The 21,018-nt window shown below is 45.9% G+C and overlaps 2 protein-coding genes and 1 non-coding gene across 9 annotated transcripts in view; 1 reads left to right on the top strand and 2 right to left on the bottom strand.

Moving 5' to 3' along the window:
- Positions 1-10,309, bottom strand: part of sdccag8 (SHH signaling and ciliogenesis regulator sdccag8) — a 42,806-nt gene extending 32,497 nt beyond the window's left edge. For 2 of the 4 annotated variants that reach the window (XM_036546687.1, XM_036546684.1), the window contains exons 1-12: positions 10,084-10,309; positions 9,438-9,584; positions 8,598-8,680; positions 7,935-8,051; positions 7,437-7,577; positions 6,912-7,028; positions 6,602-6,666; positions 5,868-6,056; positions 4,521-4,659; positions 3,569-3,721; positions 2,474-2,608; positions 1,436-1,552 (exon numbers count right to left, since the gene is read on the bottom strand). In XM_036546687.1, coding sequence (XP_036402580.1) covers positions 1,436-1,552; positions 2,474-2,608; positions 3,569-3,721; positions 4,521-4,659; positions 5,868-6,056; positions 6,602-6,666; positions 6,912-7,028; positions 7,437-7,577; positions 7,935-8,051; positions 8,598-8,680; positions 9,438-9,584; positions 10,084-10,147 — 1,467 coding nt within the window. In that variant the 5' untranslated portion in view covers positions 10,148-10,309. The remainder of the gene's footprint in view (positions 1-1,435; positions 1,553-2,473; positions 2,609-3,568; positions 3,722-4,520; positions 4,660-5,867; positions 6,057-6,601; positions 6,667-6,911; positions 7,029-7,436; positions 7,578-7,934; positions 8,052-8,597; positions 8,681-9,437; positions 9,585-10,083) is intronic. The other 2 variants (XM_036546686.1, XM_036546685.1) reach the window with 2 other exon arrangements.
- trnav-cac lies at positions 9,096-9,168 on the bottom strand. The gene has a single exon. It is a non-coding gene; the product is annotated as a tRNA-Val (tRNA).
- Positions 10,310-10,807: 498 nt separating the features above from the next.
- Positions 10,808-21,018, top strand: part of LOC118789847 (centrosomal protein of 170 kDa-like) — a 63,803-nt gene continuing 53,592 nt past the window's right edge. For all 4 annotated transcript variants that reach the window (XM_036546535.1, XM_036546532.1, XM_036546533.1 and 1 more), the window contains exon 1: positions 10,808-10,924. The gene's annotated coding sequence lies outside the window, so the exon portion shown is untranslated. The remainder of the gene's footprint in view (positions 10,925-21,018) is intronic.

The following is a 21,018-nucleotide window of genomic DNA, read 5'->3' as shown; positions in this document are numbered from 1 at the left end:
TTTCAGCACTGTCAGCTCTATGCACTGGTGAGGTTGTTATAAAGCTTGGCAAACTCAAGCTAATGCTGAGTATTTTCAAATTTGAAATCAAATGTTTAGATCAAACTGCAGCTGTCGGGACTCCAAGTACTGGTTACTCCTGTGTGAGCTGCAGGTGGTGTACTGGTTACCCCTGTGTGAGTTGCAGGTGGTGTACTGGTTACTCCTGTGTGAGCTGCAGGTGGTGTACTGGTTACCCCTGTGTGAGTTGCAGGTGGTGTATCCATTACCTGCGTGAGCTGCAGGTGGTGTGCTGGTTACCTGTGTGAGCTGCAGGTGGTGTATCCATTACCTGTGTGAGCTGCAGGTGGTGTGCTGGTTACCTGTGTGAGCTGCAGGTGGTGTGCTGGTTACCTGTGTGAGCTGCAGGTGGTGTGCTGGTTACCTGTGTGAGCTGCAGGTGGTGTATCCATTACCTGTGTGAGCTGCAGGTGGTGTATCCATTACCTGTGTGAGCTGCAGGTGGTGTATCCATTACCTGTGTGAGTTGCAGGTGGTGTATCCATTACCTGCGTGAGCTGCAGGTGGTGTATCCATTACCTGTGTGAGCTGCAGGTGGTGTATCCATTACCTGTGTGAGCTGCAGGTGGTGTATCCATTACCTGTGTGAGCTGCAGTTGGTGTATCCATTACCTGTGTGAGTTGCAGGTGGTGTACTGGTTACCTGTGTGAGCTGCAGGTGGTGTATCCATTACCTGTGTGAGTTGCAGGTGGTGTACTGGTTACCTGTGTGAGCTGCAGGTGGTGTACTGGTTACCTGTGTGAGCTGCAGGTGGTGTATCCATTACCTGTGTGAGCTGCAGGTGGTGTACTGGTTACCTGTGTGAGCTGCAGGTGGTGTGCTGGTTACCTGTGTGAGCTGCAGGTGGTGTGCTGGTTACCTGTGTGAGCTGCAGGTGGTGTATCCATTACCTGTGTGAGCTGCAGGTGGTGTATCCATTACCTGTGTGAGCTGCAGGTGGTGTATCCATTACCTGTGTGAGCTGCAGGTGGTGTATTGGCTGCACTGCAATCTGTACCTGAATGTTATAGGTTCGAGCCCCATGGGAAACACATGGTGCTTCACCTCCAAAGTTCCAGCTGAGCAGTATACACGTGCTACAAAAGACAGAACTTAGCGTTGCTGTATATTGGGTGCCTGCTATGCTTTAATATTTGTTTTTTTTTGCAAATCATGAGCACATGTCTGTGCTTGTTTCATCTGAAATCAAGAGCCTCTGCTTATATGGAGGTAAATTTAACCTGAGAGCAATGCTAGTACAACCCTGAACCCTGACAATCATGCCGATTAATGGTAGATTCCGCAACGTGCCCATCTACGGATGAGCGGTGAGTAACGCCCAGCTCAGGCCCCACCCGTCGCTGAGTAACGCCCCGCTCAGGCCCCGCCCCTCACCTGCTGAGCCAGCTCCTGCTGCCGGGAGCTTTTGGAGGCGTGGTCTCTGAGCCCTCTCTCCGCCTCCTCCTTCTTCAGCTGGGCCTGGCTCAACTGGTACCGCAGCTCGGCGCACACCTGGAGGTAAGGAGGCACGTCAGCACCGCGGTACACCGGCACCGTCACCTCCCCTCTCACAGCCTGACTGAGCCCGCTGTAACACCTCTACCCCACTCTCAGACGAAATTTACATTTACATTTACATTCATTCGTTTGGAAGACACTTTTATCCAAAGTGACTTATAAGTGAGGCAGAGTACAACACAAGCAAAAAGCCACACCGGGACTCACGATAATAGAAGTGCTGAATGGCCAAGCGTCAACAGCTGGCCAGACAAGGTACAAGCTAGAGTTGCTGTAATATCAGTGACTACACTGTGGTCATTTGTGCTAAATTACAAGGCAGAAATGGAGCTTCTGACATCAAACTGCCTTCTGGCACCCGCCCCTCATCCTGTACAAAACCTTTTTTAATGTGTGTGGTCTGAGCTAACGGCAGCTATACTATTTTCATCCGTGACATATATGCCTCAGGAAATCCTGCTCAAACCAGCCACACATCTGAGCATGAAACAAACAGAGCGTTTCCAAACAACGGGACAGAGTTATAAAAGCATAGTCCTAAACACGAGACGAGCTCTGACCCAGGAGATGTTACGCTCTGCTCAGGCTTTCAACATTAGTCAGGCTTTTAACAGAACAAACAGTCATTTTAACACAAGAACTCTCTAGGCCAAAAGGAAATGAAATGTTATGAATTCTCAAGCACATGATGCCACCTTTAGGTGACATACAGCTTTACAACAAGCTGTACAATATGATGGAGTGCCAAAAAGAAAAACACAAACTATGTAGAAGAGGAGAAACCAACTGTGTACCGGTTCAGCTGCAGAAAGAGTTAAGGGAAATCTGTGGTTGTATCCCTCAGTTCTCTCATCGCACACACTGCTTCTCTCGTGGTGGGGTGGCACAGTGCACTGCGGCAGTGCTCAGGCCTACCTTGCTGCTGTCTGCCTCCTGAGAGCGCAGCTTATCCAGGGCCTCCTCCAGCTGGCCCTGCAGGGACCTCCTCTCCCTCTCCCCCCGGTCCAGCTGCCCCTCCAGCTCAGCCACCTTCTGCGAGAGGAGCGCCACCTGGAGGAGGGACAGCTCAGAGTTACTCACACGCTCACGCACAAACACACACGCAGATACACACTCACACACAAACGCACACAGACGCGCGCACACACACACACACACACACACACATATGCACACGCTCACGCACAAACACACACGCAGATCCACACTCACACACAAACGCACACACACACACACACACACACACACATATGCACACGCTCACGCACACGCACAAACACACACGCAGATACACACTCACACACAAACGCACACACACATACACACGTGCACACACACGCACGCACACGCAGATACACACTCACACACACACGAACGCACGCAGCCACACACACACACACACACACACACACACACACACACACAGATACACACTCACACACATGTCACTGTAGCATTACTGAGGAGCAGTGACACCTGCTGGAGCAGGTTTGTGTGCTGAACACACAGTTAGACACACATTATTTGCTTAGCAGACAGCACCTTTATCAGGGACGACTTACATAGCGTATCCATTCCCACAGCAATGCAGGTTAAGCGCCACACTCAAGTGTGCAAAGACACCGGCCAACCTGTGTACCAAACCCATCTCTCCAAATACTTATCCATTCAACCCCTCAATGCCTGAAAGGTCACTTTTAAACGGGGCAATGAGCATTCCAGGCAAACCCCACAATGCCTGAACACACACAAGGACAGCATAAGACCGACTCCCATTTCTACCGCTAGGTGGCAGCAAAGGACCTGTTTCACACAAATGCAGCTACGCATTGCTTTGGAAATAGAACAGGGGGCGTGTTTGATTTCCAGGCAGGACAACTCCGAGTTCAGTGGGGAAGCTGGATTCCTTACTAAATATCCAGGAGTACAAATGAGCAATATGGAAAAAGGACAACGTGAGGCAAGAATGTGTGTGTACGCTGGCTCATGTTGGTAGATGGTCAGACTGACTGTTTGGGCCAGCTCCTCCTTCTCCTTGCGCGCCTCGCCGCGCCCCCCCTCTCTGGCCTGTGCGATTTTCTCCTGCTGCTCGGCCGCCTCCTTCTCCAAACGCTCCCTCTGCCGGCCGAGCTCACTGCGCATCTGCTCACACTGAACCAGAGCCTGTCAACACACACAGACACATACAGACCACTGCAGCATCACTCGCTCCGCACTGATCCAGGACCTGTCAACACACACAGACACATACACAGCACAGCAGAGTCACTCGCCCCGCACTGATCCAGGACCTGTCAACACACACAGACACATACACAGCACTGCAAAATCACTCGCTCCGCACTGATCCAGGACCTGTGAACTCATATACATACACACACACACACACACACACACACACACACACACACACACACACACACACACACATGCACACACACACAGAAAAACACACACACATACAGAGCACTGCAGTATCACTCTGCACTAACCCAGGACCTGTGAACACAGACACTCACTCAATCCCAACCAAAGTGGAGAAACAAGAAATGTCTTTGCCATTTTTATTGAAATATTTAAAGAATTTCTCATTTTTGGTTAAGAATTACTTACTTTACATGAAATAGGGACCCCGATTTGGCTTGGACATAAGAAGGACAGTGGGAATGAGAAACAGTACACACCGCACAATGCACCATTAATGATCAATCGCCTCAATAAGGCACCCATTCAAGTGTTATTCAAATATGTGGCCAGAAGATGTCACTGTTGATAAACTACCCACAGAACTCCCACAGTCAAATGCACAAACAGGCCAGATGCTGATATTGCCTGGTACTGAATCGAAGCTGTGAGTGAATCTTGGTTTATGACAGCACATCGGATTGGATATTTTCACACTGAGGTGCAGAGATTGAGGTGCTGTTATTGGTTTTTAACTCCAGGTGGAAGGCACACTCACCTGGGTCTTCTCCAGGTTGGCCTCTTCTGCCATCTGAACGGCCTGTTTGACCTGCTGGTAGGCGCTCCACTCACGGTGCTGAGCGTCACTCTGACTGGCCCTCAGAGAGGCCAGCACTGACATGAGCTCATCTCGCTCCCTGTAGTATGTACACACACACACACACACACACACACACACACAGATACACACACACGCACACACGTGTGCACACACACACACACAGATACACACACACACCCATGTGCACACACACACACATGTGCACACACACACACACAGATACACACACACACACACACACACCCATGTGCACACACACACACATATGCACACACGCACACACATGCACACACATGCACACACGCACACACATGCACACACGCACACACATACACATACACACAGGATACAAACACACACACGCACACACATACACACAAACACACACAGACACGCACACGCGCACACAGACACAAACACACACACACACACACGCAGATATTTTCATCTGGAATGGCAGAATGGTATTTGTTTAATTACCACTGTTGTTTTCAGGACTTACACTTGATGTAACTGTTGCAAATGGCTGACTTACACTGACCCAGTAAAATGGTGTTTGTAATTCTAGGCTTCTAATTACTTCCTGTCAGGAATTCAATATCGAGACATCAATTCCATATTTCTTTTCTTACATTTTAATTGCCTGTCATGTTAATGTCATACGCTCTTTATGTATTTAAATAAGTTCTACTCCACATTTGGTTCATTTTTCTTCCCTTATAGTCTCATACATTGCCATTCACCCTTCACAGGCGCATCTGAAAAACAGCAATGACAAGCCCGGGTGCTCTGCCGTATTTATCCCTTACTTTTACCAGGCAAATCTCATTGAGATTACATCATCTCTTTGTCATGGGATACCTGGGATTTACCAGAGCTGCTTTAGAGGAAGACTAGCCATTCTGACGGCAACATATCCCTGCGACTGTGTGTTACTTTAAACTGCAGGATGTAAAACTAACAATAACAAATTAACAGAGCTGTTAATATCTGATTAATATCTATGTTAATATCTATAAGCTGATAAATCAACTATTCTTTTCATCAGCGAATCAGTTCAGCTGAGGCCCTGAAAAATGAGTTGAACAAAGGTAACCTTTAAACCAGTGCACAGGTAAGGCACGAAACCCTACACGAACGTTATAGGTAACTTTAATAAGGTACTGGCCACTGCGCTGCAGTGTGGGATATACCGGCTTACAGAGCCCAGCTTGACACTGACACTAAAAGCGCGCGCTTTGCCCTGACCCCACGGCGCCCCCTGCAGGCTGCCGTCGCACTCACTTGGTGAGCCTCTCGATGGCCTGGACGTGCACGTTGGTGTGCGTCTGCGCCAGGACGGCCTCGTGCTGGGCACACTTCAGACACAGCCCCCCCGCCCGCGGGGTGCCGCCCTGCGCTGCCACCGCCTCCCGACGTCGGACACGCCCCTTCACCTCCTCACACTCCTTCTGAGCCATCGCCAGGTCCTTCCTGAGAAGGGGTCAAAGGGCAAAGGTCACGCAGTCCCCTGTCAAACACGGCTTAACCATATTTCTTCACATCATGATATTATAGATAAAGAGATAAATACACCTGCTGCCGTCTATAGAATGCTAACAGTGGCACTGTGGTTTAGTGTTAAGAATGTTTGGTGGTGTTGTGGTTCAGGAGCAGTGGTAAAAATGCTTACAGTGGCACAGCAGGTCCATGCAGGCATAGCTACTTAAATTGCTCAAACTGACCTGCATCACTAAATATGAGGCTGAGTGGATAGAGTTGCACAATACGCAAGTCAGCTCTGGATAAAGGAATTTTATCTTAACAGTTCAGCAGAATGTGGATCCCAGAAGAACACAGTGCCTTTTAGCTACTCTTAGTGAAGATGTCACATAAAGCATCCTATGACACCTGCATGTAAAAGAAAAATGGGATCACCTGGCAAAGTTTACCATTCTAACATGTGCAAAATAAGACTGCTTACTGCATTTCCTCTTCAGGAGTTAACTGGTCTTCAATGAGCTGTGTTGGAAACTCACCTGAGTGAAATCACCTGGGCCTCCAGCGTCTCTGTCTGCGATTGGTAAAGCGTCTTCAGCTTGTCCTGGTGCACAGTTACAAAGGACATTCAGTGACTGCTGGGTGACTTATGGAAAAACAGACAGCCTAGTTATTTTAATTTATCCACAGATTTGGATAAATTTATCTTCATTATATAGACATACCTTCTAAACACATGTTTTCATAAAAATGTGCGCCACATAAATACGTTTTTTCTCTTATGAGAAAACAAGAAAACTAATCTTTTAAATTCTTTTTTTACAATAAAATGAGAATTTCCATACACACCATTTCATTTTGCCAGGAGTGGTCCTCTGCTTGTGCACTGTGCTGGCTGTGGAACATTCCAGAAGCCGGTGGTCTGCGAGAGCTCCTTCCCATAGGCACTGACTCAGGAACATTCCCCTACAAAAGAACACAGTGATGGCAATGCTGAGGAAGTAGACAGCTCACTAGCACTGCTCCGATTCGTCTGGTTGAGGGGTTAGTGGGCTTACTAACACTGCTCTGATTCGTCTGGTTGAGGGGTTAGTGGGCTTACTAGCATTGCTCTGATTCGTCTGACTAAGGCACTAGTGAGCTCACTAGCACTGCTCTGTTTCGTATGACTGAGGGGGTAGTGGGCTTACTAGCACTGCTCTGATTCGTCTGGTTGAGGGGTAGTGGGATCACTAGCATTGCTCTGAAAGCCAAACAAATCTTTGTATACACAAAATATACAAGTCTTTGCATATAAAAAGATCTCTGTATATTGGACTGCACACATTTTGAAAGTTTGCATTTTCCCATCCAACTGGTGGTTAAATCACATACAGCACAGAGCGCTACCGTGGTGTCTAAGATGGTGTAGTCTTTCAAGGTGTCCTCAACCGTCCGGGACTTGAGCTCCTCGTGCAGTTTCTCATTCTCCATAACAACCACTCTGATTCGCTGTTTCATCCCCACAAGCTCCTCCTGCAAGAGCACAAACCCACATGCATGCCCACACACACACACAGACACACACACACACACACACACACAGACACACCCATGCACATACACATGCAGAGACACACCCACACATGCGCACACACATGCAAACACATAAAAACAAACATAAGCACACACAGACAGCCACACAAACAACAAAATTCATCAGAGCATACTCTGACTGAAGTTATACTTTCCCACAGTGAATGAGTAACTATTTAACATGCAAAACTTTTTTGCCATTTTAGGTCACTGGCAATAACCTAAATATCATCTGCTAAACAAATGCACTCCACAAAGGAGAAACTGAGAGCCGACCCGTAATGCTCACGAGCTGACCTTGCAGAACTTGACCTCCGCCTCCAGGTGCTGGATGTACTCGGACTGGTTGTGGATCATGGGCACCAGGTCCTGAGCCTGGGGTAAGGAGGCGTCCGGCTTGGGTGGGGTCTTCTGCTGAGCAGAGGGAGAGAGGGGGGCCGGGGAATCAGCATGTAGGCGTGGGCTAACTGTCATCAGCACCACCAGTAACAGGGTGTTCCTGTTACTAGTGCATGCTTGCGTGCGTGTAGGAAACAATAGACATCATCTTCCAATGCAGACTGAAGACCCACTACAGACTACAGACTGCATCTCAGTTCCACTTCTATCCCCACCCCTTAACACCTGCTACTTCTAGCATTTGATGTTAATTTCTGTGTAGTATTGTGATGCATTTTGATTTTGTGTTCTAGGGACTGTTGTATTGTAGTATACTTGGCTTCTGTCAGAGCGCACAACTTAACTTGTGATAGGGCTTGAATAGTGTAATGCTCATACTCACTGGTCTGGGAGTGTTGTTAGCCTGGTCTGACACTGTTGCTCATTTAACTTGAATGGATACACTTATGCTCTGTTATGCTGGTAGTCGCTCTGAGTAAGAGCGTCTGCTAAATGCAGGTAATGTAACGTGATTTAATGTAACATAGTAGTGACATGCTCCTCTACACACTGTCTCAGCACCTGAGGGTGTGACTTCCTCTTTGACGGGCTATGAGGAGGCGTTTCCCTCTGTCCCTTCCGTAGCAGCGACCTCAGCTGATTGGCTGAAAAAAAAAGAGAATCATTCAGTGTTAGTGGCTGACTATTCAGATTTAAGAAGCAAATCAAAATCAGAGCCTCTTCCAAACACCCAAACCCGTAATCATTACATTGCTGGCATTCAGCAGACACATTTATCCAGAGCAACTTACATACGTTACATTTTTTTAACATGTGACCCATTTATACAGCTGGATATTTACTGAGGCAATTCTGGGTTAAGCACCTTGCCAAAGGGTACAACAGCAGCGACCCAGCCTGGAATCAAGCTGGCAATCCTTTGATTAGGAGTCCTACTCCTCACCACTACACTACACTGCTGCCGCAAAAGACAGACAACCCTACATCTGCCAATAAGTCTTTATCGATAATTGAGTATTTACCATAGTAGGTTCTGGCATTACATGTCACAATGAAAATTGTTCCCGCCCGGTTTCGAACCGGGGACCTTTCGCGTGTGAGGCGAACGTGATAACCACTACACTACGGAAACTCACATATATAAAACACAACACACGTTTACCTTCATAAATCCGGACAGCCAATGTCCACCTTTAATAGGGCTTGGCCGCAGTTTGGCCAGCCCAAGACGAAAGTATCATTAAGCAACGAGTTCAGTTTAGTAATATGCGCGTCCTTTATTCTTACATTACACTTATGGTTGGTGGCTCAAGTTAAGTTACGTTATACTGGATCATTTTAACTTGACACTGATGAACTGTAAAGTCGCATCGTGTGAGAATTCCGGAGGGAGGTGTGTACCTGCATCGCTCTGCCGCACATGGTTCCACGAGTCCTCCCCGGCCGTGCTGTCCGAGTCCTGGCTCCTGTCTGGCTCCATGCTCTCCGCCTCGGAGCTCCGCTCTGCCAGGACTCGGCTCAGCTGTTGAATGCTCCGATTTGCCCTCTCTGCGGGAAGGCAAAGAAGGCAGCACTTTTACTGGAACTGCACACTTTTACTGGAAAATATTATAATCTCTTTTACGATAGTCAACTAACACTACATAGCACTGTTTAATTGATCTACCCAGCTATTGATCGCGCCGAAATAGGTGCTAATGTTACCGCTGCATTTCGAATGCTAGTTAGTTCAGCCAGCTATTGCGAACTTCCATGGTATAGTTAGATAGCAAGCTAGCTAGCTATAAACAACCAGACTAATAGCTAACTAATGTACATCACAGACACGAATGCGTTTTAATCAGGTATAAATCTAGTCTAGTATAAATAACATGATTTCAGACTTCACATTCTCCGTAACGTTAGCAATATGACAGCTACCAACTTAATCAAAGAAAGCAATGCACATTGACAGTTGGGGGCTCACGTTACCTAGCGAGCCAAGTTAGCTAGGCGACGTAGCTATCGCAATTAACTGGTTTATTTAACGTTAGCTAACTGTAATCACCTCTCAGTTCTTTCTGATATTCTCCCAGGTCTTCCTCATCTGAGTCTAGCAGCGACGGTCTCATTGATAACTGCTGTTCACGTTTACAGAATACAGTCAATCGTTTTTTTTTCCTTTGTTGCAAAATTAGTTTAAAAGGCTAATTCTGAGGACCCAATTTCTCCTTTTTACTCAGTAGCTAACATGTAAGCATTGGTATATTTACGTTAGATAATGACGTTTACTTCTAAACACTTTTCAACCGAAGAACCTATAACTCAGCCAATCAGCTTTAAGCAGTCATTTCCGCACACGGTTGGGTCTTGGGAATTGTAGTGCTCTACTTAACTTTCTGTATCACTTTGAATGTCAAAATGGGAGACAAAAACTACAAGAAACAGACCTCGGTCAGTTGCCAGGAGGGCGCAGTGACGAAACAATCAACAATGCGCTGGTTGCTGTGGCAGGAGCAAGCATCCCCACGCGGATCTCTTCTTTTCTATTCGCTATAGCTCACGTCAATAAAATCGGTTTCCATCGTTTCCTCCGCAGACAATCTGTTGATTGGGTGAAATGATAAAGGTTTGAACTATTGACTCATTGAATTCGCCAGCGCTTATGTCAATCACTCTGAAATAAACACGCCCACCGGGTCGTGTTGGAACTGTACTGAAGATGCATTTTGCGTTGACGCTCCCGCTGCAGCTCTCCGGCGCCGCTATGTGAGAGAAGTAGACGAGACAAATAGGAGAGCGAGGAACACAGGGACTGTTGGGCTGGGCAGAGAAGGCATTATAACAGAACTGCATTGGATATAGCAAGCTGTCTTAAAGGCCAGCAGTATACAATCTCAGAAAAAAGGGTAAGTGATTTTTTTTTCTATGCACTATGATTAATAAATATGATATCATAGTTAACTAACGTTGTCTATGCTGGCTAACCGAACAGTGAAAATAACACCATGGAGAGCGAGTTAGCTTGCTAAGGAGCAAGCTCACGTTACTTGCAAAGCGGTGTCCATTTCTGTGAATAAGGCTGGCCAATTAACAGCTGGCTAGCTCGCAAATAGCCATAGTTTGCTTGTTAAACTATATAGAAAGGTAGCTAGTAACCTGCCAACGGGTTAGGTGTGCACTGATCTACGCTTACGATTTGTAGCTATTATGTCTAGTCATGACATTTTCATGTGCTTAACTTGTACTTGCCCGTTTGGTGTCCTGTGTTATAGCTAGTTAGCCAGCGACCAACAAAAGGATTTTAGGCTCACTGGTCTGCTTTTCTGTTTTGACAAAGATCTTGTGGCAGCCTGGACGTGCCAGCATGCCTTTGTACAGTATCGAGTGCTACAATTGTCTATACAATTAGCTGGCCAAAATAATAGAAGATCTTATCATTCAGCCATAGGATATTTTTGGCTACGTACCAACATATATGACGAAACTATGAAGCTTCTTAAGCAGCATCAAAACCTACTTCAATGTACAGTTAGTATGCTAGCTAACAGGCTAACTTGATTTGTTTAAGTAGCTAACGTTGTCTAGCTACAGCACAATTAGTCATTGTGCGATTGGCTTTCAGCAGCGTCCCAATATATAGAAAACGGCCTTTTCCTGCTTTGAAATTGATCCATTATTTCCCGATTCGCAACAATTGATGCAAAACGAATCGATTATTAAACAAACCAATTTCCAACCATGAGGCGTGAGCTAAGCATCAATTTCAGGCTTTTGTTTTGACGGGTAGTTACGCAGCCTGCTAAGTTAGGTAGCTGCGAAAAGGAATATAACGTTATCGTAACCAAATTTTAAGTCCTGAATGCACTCTAAAATTCCTTAATAATTGCTTTAGATTGTGATGGTTATATGTGGTAGCTCTAGTAACTTCCAACGGAATATTTGCTGTTTCATTTAAGTACCTCCTTGTTTAAGGAAAAAAGGCGACTCTGTATCTTGTGAAAACGGACCACAAACTATTTTGCCCCGAGCTTCAAAATGGATTTGTATTTTTGTGGAATTTCAGTGTGCCTTCGCTTAAAGCAATGTACAAGAATGTCTTCAAAATACACTAGATTTCTAAGGGAGCGGGGCACACTGATCATTTTATACTGAATGAATGAGAAATTTGATTATTTAATTTGACAATGGCTGTGCATGGATCCCCCCTTCTCCTTTTATACTGTTCCAGCGAATGGGAAATAATAGCTGTATGATACGCCGTCAAGACGCTCAGCCGTGCGTCTAACGGTCCCACAATGAATATTCGCCAGAATCGCGCTGCGACTGTCCTCTGGCTTCTCGGTTAAATAATTTTTTTGCCTACGAAGAAAGTATACAGTGATGCAGCTGCAGTTGTCTGAAATATTTCTTTCAAGATTGTTCGTAATATATCCTTGAGCGGTGGCAGCATCTCAAACATAAATCAGCCCCGTTTCTAAACAGCCGTTGTGTTCGGGTTTGATGGAGTGGGAGCCCAGCCCATGCCATTTCCGAAAGCTGCTCAAACGCCCGTTTGTCTCCGCAAGGCCGATCCTTGCCGTTTGCCGGGAACAAAAGACGCGGGACGGGATAAAGGGCTGTTTTCTTTTGGATCGCAGTCTCCTCCTCCGGCAGGAACTCCAGCGCTGGGCCAGCGCCACGGCTAATCAAAGCCAGCCTCTTCCTCCCCGAACGCAGCCGCCGGTGGCTTCGCTGGGCCGTGCCAGCTGCATCTGGAGAACTCCGCCAGTGAAGCCAGTGAGTGTGCAGCGCACTTAATTTCACCATCCACGGGTCACACTTAACTGTGCTGCTAAGCACGGTGTCATATCCCGGAGGGGGATGCTGTTCTGAATGACTTCTCAAATGTGTTGCATTTGGTTCACATTTAATGACTTGCACAACGGCAGAGGTCTGAGTCACCTCAGACTATGACTATCAATTCAAGTGTATTAACTGAAAGATTATTTAAGCCAACAAATGCTTATCTTATAACTTCATACAGGTAATGGAAGAGGGCCGCTTTGTGTAAAGCTAATACCTAGTCGACAAGTTAGAACCATACAGGGGTAGAAGTGTTCAAAACATTCCAAGAGTATGGCAAAGCTTGTGTAGACTCATCCAAATTATTTTTTCCTATACCAGGGCACTGCTGTAGAGCTGTATTGAACAAATAACTGTACTGTGGTTCCAGGGAAAAAAAATCCCCCAGAAAATGGACCATGTCTGAATAATGAAAGCAATGTACAATCTGTTACATTTGTAGACAAGAGTATTGCTCATATGGTGTGGAACACGTGTCTGTGTGCTGTGATGTTGGTGTTTGCTGGTGTGAGAGGTCCCGGTGGGCTGTTGACCACGTGGAGCACAGGCTGCAGTTAAGACAGTGAGCTGGGGAGGAGACACGGTAGAGGAGAATGAGTGGATCTGTGGAGGAGTGTTAGTCAGAGGGTTATTTCCCCCAGGTGAGAAGTGCTGAAGGTTCCCTTTAGCATCATGGATTATCAGCATCCGCCTGGACTGCTTGTTTTTCTATTTCAGCTCCACTTCTTGCAATTGATCCCAAATATGTGGTGTGTTACCAAAAAATGGGAACTTTTATATATAGTTTCAAAAGTGAAAATGGTAGAGAAGCAAGTAAAACATAAATCCATAAAACAGGGACAGAATCAGAGTTGTTAGTCACCAAGCTGAAGATGACTAGTAATTTTTTACTTCTGTCCATGTTTATTGGATGGTTGATTGTGTTACACATTTCATAAATAGTGTGGTTTTGGCTTAGTGAAGTTCATCTTAAGAAGTTGCAAATGATTTTGATCTTTATTTGTCTTCTATTTCATCCCTCTGTTTCGGGGACTATATGGAATCAGCTCAGTTGTTTCTGACACATTTCACACATCTCTTGAGTAAACTGTAATCCATCGTTGGAGTGCATTTCACATAGCTAAGCATGGAAGACCACTTCAGTTATTTCTGAAGGAATATATTCTGTGTGTGATTTCAAAAACTAGCTTTGCACCACCTTATACTTTAAATTTGTGAAGGTTAAAGAGAAAACATTTTGTGCAGTTCAGGAATTACAAATGCACCGTATTTAAATGGAGGATGTTAGTGAGCCAAGTAGGCCTACTTCTGGAATAGTCTTAGATATGTATATTATTAACATATTTCCATCTACTCCTCTGTATCCAGCAAACGTGAAGCCAGCAGTTTCTCCTGCCTCTTTAATGAGTGTATGGTCTCTGTGATGGTGCGTGTGGACGGCTTCAGCAGTTCCTCTCAGACGCAGATGAAATGTGCCGTGATAAAGAGTTTGGGTGCGCCCGGCTCTTCCCGGTTCTGCCACACTGCACGGCTAAGAGGGGACTGCGCTGGTACGCTCTCCTCATCTGTTTCCGGGCGTGCCGCTAGCCTGCGGCGTGATTGGCCCACTTTGTTCCAGCTCCATTTGATTGGTTCCATCTTCCCGTCCGCACCGTCCAGGCAGGTGTCCTTGGGGATGACCGCGCGTGCGGGCAGTTTCTCGTCGAGGCCTGGCTTCTTCCTCCCTTTTTTGGCAAAAAAGACATTATCTACCCCTGGGAAATGCTGAGACCAGCCTGTTTCTTGTGTCAAACTATTCCATGTGAAGACTTTACATGTTCTCTTTGCTTTTGTCTTGACTGATGTTTTAATTTTAATTTGTTCATTTGTTTTAATTATATTTTCCAACCTAGTTGTGGATTTCGATACTTTGTCCATGTATGAAATCTGAAGACTTTAGACAGTTAGCCAAGTGCTTGGAAGGCTGTGATGTTTTCTGTAAAACATTGTGATTTTAAAGCCTTCAAATTAGCCTCCTCATTGTTAGCCTTGTTTGTTTAGCCTTTTGGAGTGACGATCAGGAGTTAAGATTTAGCGAAAGCTTTAGACATGACACAGTTACACAAGCACCAGGTCTGCTGCTGGAGACAAGTGACCTCCTCCTTACTGTCTGAATATGCCATATCTCTCAAACTTGAGGAGCAAGATTTTGAGCACCAGATTAGCATTGCCAAAAATAGCAGGGCTTTAGCGAACCTGCAGGTTTGCCTCCCGTTATCTGTGACATGCTTCTGGGATCAATCGCTAGGAACCAAGACAGGATTCTAAACCCAGGGGATTTGTAAAATAAATTCCGTTCATAAGACATGCTGTAAGAAGCCGGGGAGACAGGACATTGGAAATGGTGCCTGGGATGCAGAGCCTAAATTCCTTTTTTGGGGGCGAAGTCCTTGTGTTCATGTTTAGTGTTGATTTTATCACTTGAAATGGTATAAGTGTAGTTTTCTTGCTTGGAAATGCTGTAAGCCCTGTGAGCATTGTGTTGTGTGGGATCACTGGAGACTGGCAAAGCTCTCTGGTAAATGAGCAGAAGAGTTTCAGGCTCTGGATTAGCGTAATTCTCTATATTTGAAAGTAAAAGAAAAATAAAAATTCCCCTCTTTTGGTAATCTGCAGCTGATGCATTTAATATCGCTTCAAATTACATTACAGATTACGGGTATTGTTAAAATGTGTGTTGCCTGTTAGCAAGGTCCCACAGTGAAGTTCAGATTTTTCAACCTGGGTTATTCCTCTAAGTGGAAGTGAGCCTGTGAAATTGACACACAAAAGGGAAAAACTCGCATATTGCACAAGCAGGGCAAATAAAATGTCTGTGTAGGCTGGTGGGGTAAGTGACTGGCTCTGGCCCAGACCTCTGCCCTCCTGAGGGAGGCTGGGAAAGCCCTGTGTGGACTGAGGCCTGGGTATGCTGCAGGTTCCAGGAGAGGCGGGGGTTTGGGATCGCTGTGCCGAACCTTCTCCTCAGGGGGATCGGGGTTAAATGCAGAGGGAGGGTGGAGCAGAGAGAAGCCATGTGTTCTCCAGCCTGCTGAGAGCCATGCAATGAGTCACTCATAGGCCAGCCTCTCTCCCAGTGAGGGGTCATGCAGTGTGAGTGAGTGCAGCCTCTACCCAGTGCTTCCTGTAGTCAGAGGGTGTCAGTGTTTTTCACTGAAGGTTCCAGTGCTTCCTGTAGTCAGAGAGTGTCTCAGTGTTTATCATTGAGGTTTCCAGTTCTTCCTGTAGTCAGAGAGTGTCTTGTGTTTATCACTGAAGGTTCAGTGCTAACGTCCAGTGCTTCCTGTAGTCAGAGACTGTCTGTGATCACAGCTAAAGGTACCGGAGGTTTCCTGTAGTCAGAGACTGTCTCTGTTTATGGCTGAAGGCTCCAGTGCTTCTTGTAGTCAAAGACTGTGTTCATGGTGGAAGGCTCCAGTGCTTCCTGTAGTCAGAGACTGTCTGTGTTCATGGATGAAGGACTCTCCGATGGTGGTAGGGTGCACGGTAACTGTAACCGAGGGCTGTGTATTGCCAGTGTTAACCTGTGTGCTGCTGTTGGTTCCCCCTGAAGCAGGCTGACTGACGCTGTCAGCCCCAGAAATAGAATAAATCATACAGCATTTATTCGTGTTATAACCTTTTTGCTTGTTTGTTTTATTTTTAGGTTTTATGGTTTTAGATATTATTTCTTTAGAAGTGTGCTGTTACTCAGTACCCTTGCAGTGTCACACCAGATGTGCCTATTCATCTGTGCTGTTATTTTTGCTGTTATTATTGCTGCTCCTCTGCTCATTTTTGCCCACCAGATCTCTCCTAAATCTTCATTGTGGGATGGTCAATTGTAGTCCTAATGTTTTTGTGGTTTGAGCATAATGTTGAAACTCAGGAATTGGTCCAGGAACGTGATTATACAGAAAAACCAGATAAGAACAGATTAATTAACTACATAACATAACTGATCACTTACAGCCTTTGTGTGATTAGTAAGAATCTTTGGATTTAAAGTTCTAAATCCACATTCAGGTCGCACTTCATACTTAAAAATGGACAAATATTCATGTACTGTTATTTCAGAGTGAATGTTCAGCAGAGAATCTGATGATTTAAAAAAGCACTTCTTGCCTACTGCTCTTTCTGACAAGTAAATTTAATGCGTTCGGACAGGTAAGAAATGCCTTTTGGTGGTCTGAAGGACAAGTATGTCTGACAGCAAAACGGCTGTGTCTGTCTGGAAAGGCCCTGCCTGTCCTCCCTCCAAGCGTGTGTATGCTAAGCTAATAGATACTGTGATGCAATAACGCAGGAATGTCTTGGGTGGGAGCAGGGAGAGGGGTCATTGCGCTGGCCAGGCCTGTGCAGTCCAGCCTCAAGCTCTCACGCTCTCGCCTGGTCTTCTCACATATTTTATGGTGAATTTTTTATATAATAGCGTGTTATGTCATAATAATGCATAAAATTAATTATATTATATTGCATAGTAATATTTTATATTATGGTATATTTTTATTTTATAAACTGAACTTTATATTTATGTCTATGTGGATGTATCTTTTATGTCATATAAATCTAAACTGAATTTCAGTGGATTAAAAGAGACAAAGGCTCAATGCTGAAGCTGCAGTCTGATACCCCCTCACTCCCTGGTCCTGTTGGAACAAAATCACTGCATCCAGTCTCCCATACATTGGAAATCCACATGTCTGCAGGGCTCTGCGCTGAATCTCAGTTTGCTCACTTTAATATCTCTGGGAATAGTTTGTGCTATACGTGTGGATCAGTCTGTGAAGCAGGTTGTAGGGGTGGATTGTGGGACTCTTGGTCACGGTTTTTCTCATCCTCCTGAGTACCTTACCCCACTCCACAATGTTGGATTTGTGCTTGATCGCTCACCACTGGCGTCTTATCTGTGAGAAGTAAGCAAATTATTGCCAGCTAGCTGGAATGCTCAGTAGCTTGAAGCTGTGAATCAGCCTTTTAACTCTTGGGCCTCAGAAATCCATCAGCATGGCTTTTTTGCCTCTGAAAATACAGTGGTGTCCCAAGGTGAAGCGGTCATTGTGGTTATCTGGTAACAGGGTTTCGCACAAGGGTTAAATCAGAGGAACAGCAAGACCTTCAGAGAAAGGACAGCATTCATGAGATGCCATTTTTCTTAAAATGCCAAACATAAATATACATGATGTTCAGTGAAAACATGAAAACATACCAGCTATTTTTAGGATAGTTATACCAATTATAGCTGTAATGCACAGATATGCAAATGCCTTTAGTGTACAGACATTGACCTACTTTCGGCCACATATAGGTCAGCGAGTGGGTTCATTATAGCCCCAGGGTAAGATGCATTTTCCAATGCAATTAGACTAGTAAAGATCTGGCTGTGGAGGTTGTGTTAATGAAGGCTTTTTTGTGTCTCTCCCTGCATTTGTAATGAACATGCCGCTGTGGTTCCACACAGACCATATGCTGTTTTCTGCTGCTCCTGCAATTCTGTGTGTCACTGTTTTCCCCAGTGGGATTTCTAGAATGTTCCATAGAATTAAAGCAGGAGAAAAATGATTGGGGAATATTTCTTTGTAACAATCTTTGACCCCTGTGAAAAACCACACGGCATTCTGAATCCTGTCAGCGGTTTCCTGCGAGGCCAGCACCATTGCTGGTGTGCTGTGTTGCCGTCCCACCGATGGGGCATCCAGTCACTGGAAGGATCTTCAGTTACATTAAAATGATTTTGAATGATCCTGGCATGGATGAAGTAATATGACCACGATGAAAAAGCAGTTGGGGTGAATTTGAATTTCTATCCCCTGAATTTGTTCCAGAATTGATTTGGAAATGGAAAAAAAAAAAACAGAAATGGAACTTTCTGGGTCTCTTCCTGGCCCCCCTTGTAAGGAAGGGGGTTCCTTCATGCTTTGCCGTTTGGCCAAAACTCCACTGCGCTGATGAACTCATCAATAACCCTTACAGGGTGGTGTTGAGAGGTGCACTACAGTAAGAAATGAATGGCTCGTTTTAAAAACGCTGTGACTGTCATCATCCTTCATCTGAGCGATCCCTCAGGGTGGCTAAAGCTGTGAAGACACTGAGGCTGACACTGATGTAACGGACCTGTAATTGGTTAACTACACTGCCATTGCCTGCTATGGCTGACCCACAGTGCAGGCTTCACTGGAGGCCTACTTCCTCTGATTTCCTCCTCATCGCTCAGCGGGATCCCCTTGCATTTCATACCAAAACTATTCTGTGAGCAGTCCATAAAAAACAACCTCAGTGTATTACAGAGCCTGATCTGCACTTCTGCACCTGCAGAGAGTGGTTTCGTGAATGAAACACGCTGAAACACATTGTGTTGTACATCTGCACCCCGGAAGAGAACAACATCTCAGTCAAACGGAAAATTCCCATCATGGCCGAATCGGGGGGAGAATTGTAAGTCTGGCGTTGTTTTTCGAAATGGCCCATTTATTTCTTACTGTATTGCATCTTTCCTTGTAAGGGTTATCGATAGTTCATCAGCACAGCGCGGCTGTAATTCAGACTATCACGCTGTAGTTGTTCAGTAATCAATCACAATGATCGATGCTGTGTTTGCATCTGGTTAACAGTGGCTCCTCAGACGTGGATATCAGTTGCCTGAAAAGAACCAAACTAGGGTTGCAGTGAAGCGTAGTGGTAAGGAGCAGGGCTCGTAACAGAAAGGTTGCTGGTTTGATTCCCCACTGGGGCGCTGCTGCTGTACCCCTGCGCATGGTACTTAGCCTACAATTGCTTCGGTGAATATCCAGCTGTATAAATGGATAACATGTTAAAATTGTAACCGATGTAAGACGGTCTGGAGAAGAGCGTCTGCTAAATGACAGTAATGCAACCATAATGGACAGGAAAGAGGGGTTTTGCCTTTTGCCATAGTGTATCCTTGTGCCCAAAGGCAGGTGTGAAATAATTCTTTCTAAGCCTGTTAGTTTGACTGAGTTGCTGTTGTTATGTTGGTTTTGCAGATCTACAATGTGCTGGGTTTGAGTGTGTTTCACTTGCCAAACATCTCTCTACAGCAAACCCTGTCCTGGCAAACCACTCTGAGCTGTTCAAGAAATCCTCAAGCCTCGTGTTTACTAAGGTGAAAAATAAAGACTAATGAAATGTCCAGTTACGGTATTCTGGTATTAACAGTCAGTGGGTACTTCTCTTCACAAAAATGCTCACTAACTGAGCACCTGGAGTGGCTGTCTCTGTAGATCCTCCACCTTCTCTCCTCCGCAGGTCTCTGGTTCTTTCAGTGCAGTCGTTGTGATGGGCGTCTCTCCTGTCCCCCGGCACACACGCCCAGTCGGCTGACAGAGGGGAAGTGTCCCTCAGCCCGAGGGCTATTGTTCTTTCCACAGCCGGCGTGTCTGAGGGAGCGAAAATAGCCCAGATCACTTATCTCACCTCATCCTGAGAGACCCCCCGTGGCGACGTTTCGCCGATATTCTGTTAAAAACAGCCATCCCATCAGACCCTAGTCAATACACTCACACACACACACACACACACACACACACACACACACACACACACTCACAGACCTTTCTCTTTGTTTTGTCTGGATGGAAAGCAAGCAGACTGCTGCAGACTTTCAGTGTTAAAGAATTACGGAATTAAATTTTTACAATGAGATTTGTCCTCTTAGATTTACGCTTTTGCTTAGCAGACACTTTTACCCAGAGCAGCTCTCACACGGCTTCCACTTTGTCCATTCATACAGCTGGCCGATTTTTTTGAGACAGTTGAGCGCTTGGCTCAAGGGCTCAAAAGCAGTGGGCATTGAACCAGCAACCACTGGGTTACGAGCGCTGCTCCTCAACCACTACGCCAAGCTGCCGCCCTGAGCGTTTCATGCATGAGGACACAGGAAAAGTAGGCCACGCCGGTGCGGCCGTAGCGCTGCATTCGGTACGTGGCACGCAGCAGCCAGCACGCTCCGGCGGTATGCTCCGGAGGCAGGCCGTTATCCAGCACAGCGTCTCCTCTCTGCCCTGTACTTTACATGCCCTTCCCTCGCAGCCGGCGCATCATAACCAGCGCGCCGGGAATAGATGCCCAGAAATAAAGCGCAATCTCGGCTGCGGTCTGGCCTGCCGACGCATTTAACAGC

This window comes from Megalops cyprinoides, chromosome 15 (assembly GCF_013368585.1).
Source record: "Megalops cyprinoides isolate fMegCyp1 chromosome 15, fMegCyp1.pri, whole genome shotgun sequence".
Classification (NCBI taxonomy): Eukaryota; Metazoa; Chordata; class Actinopteri; order Elopiformes; family Megalopidae; genus Megalops; species Megalops cyprinoides.
This window is presented reverse-complemented; position numbering and strand designations above follow the sequence as displayed.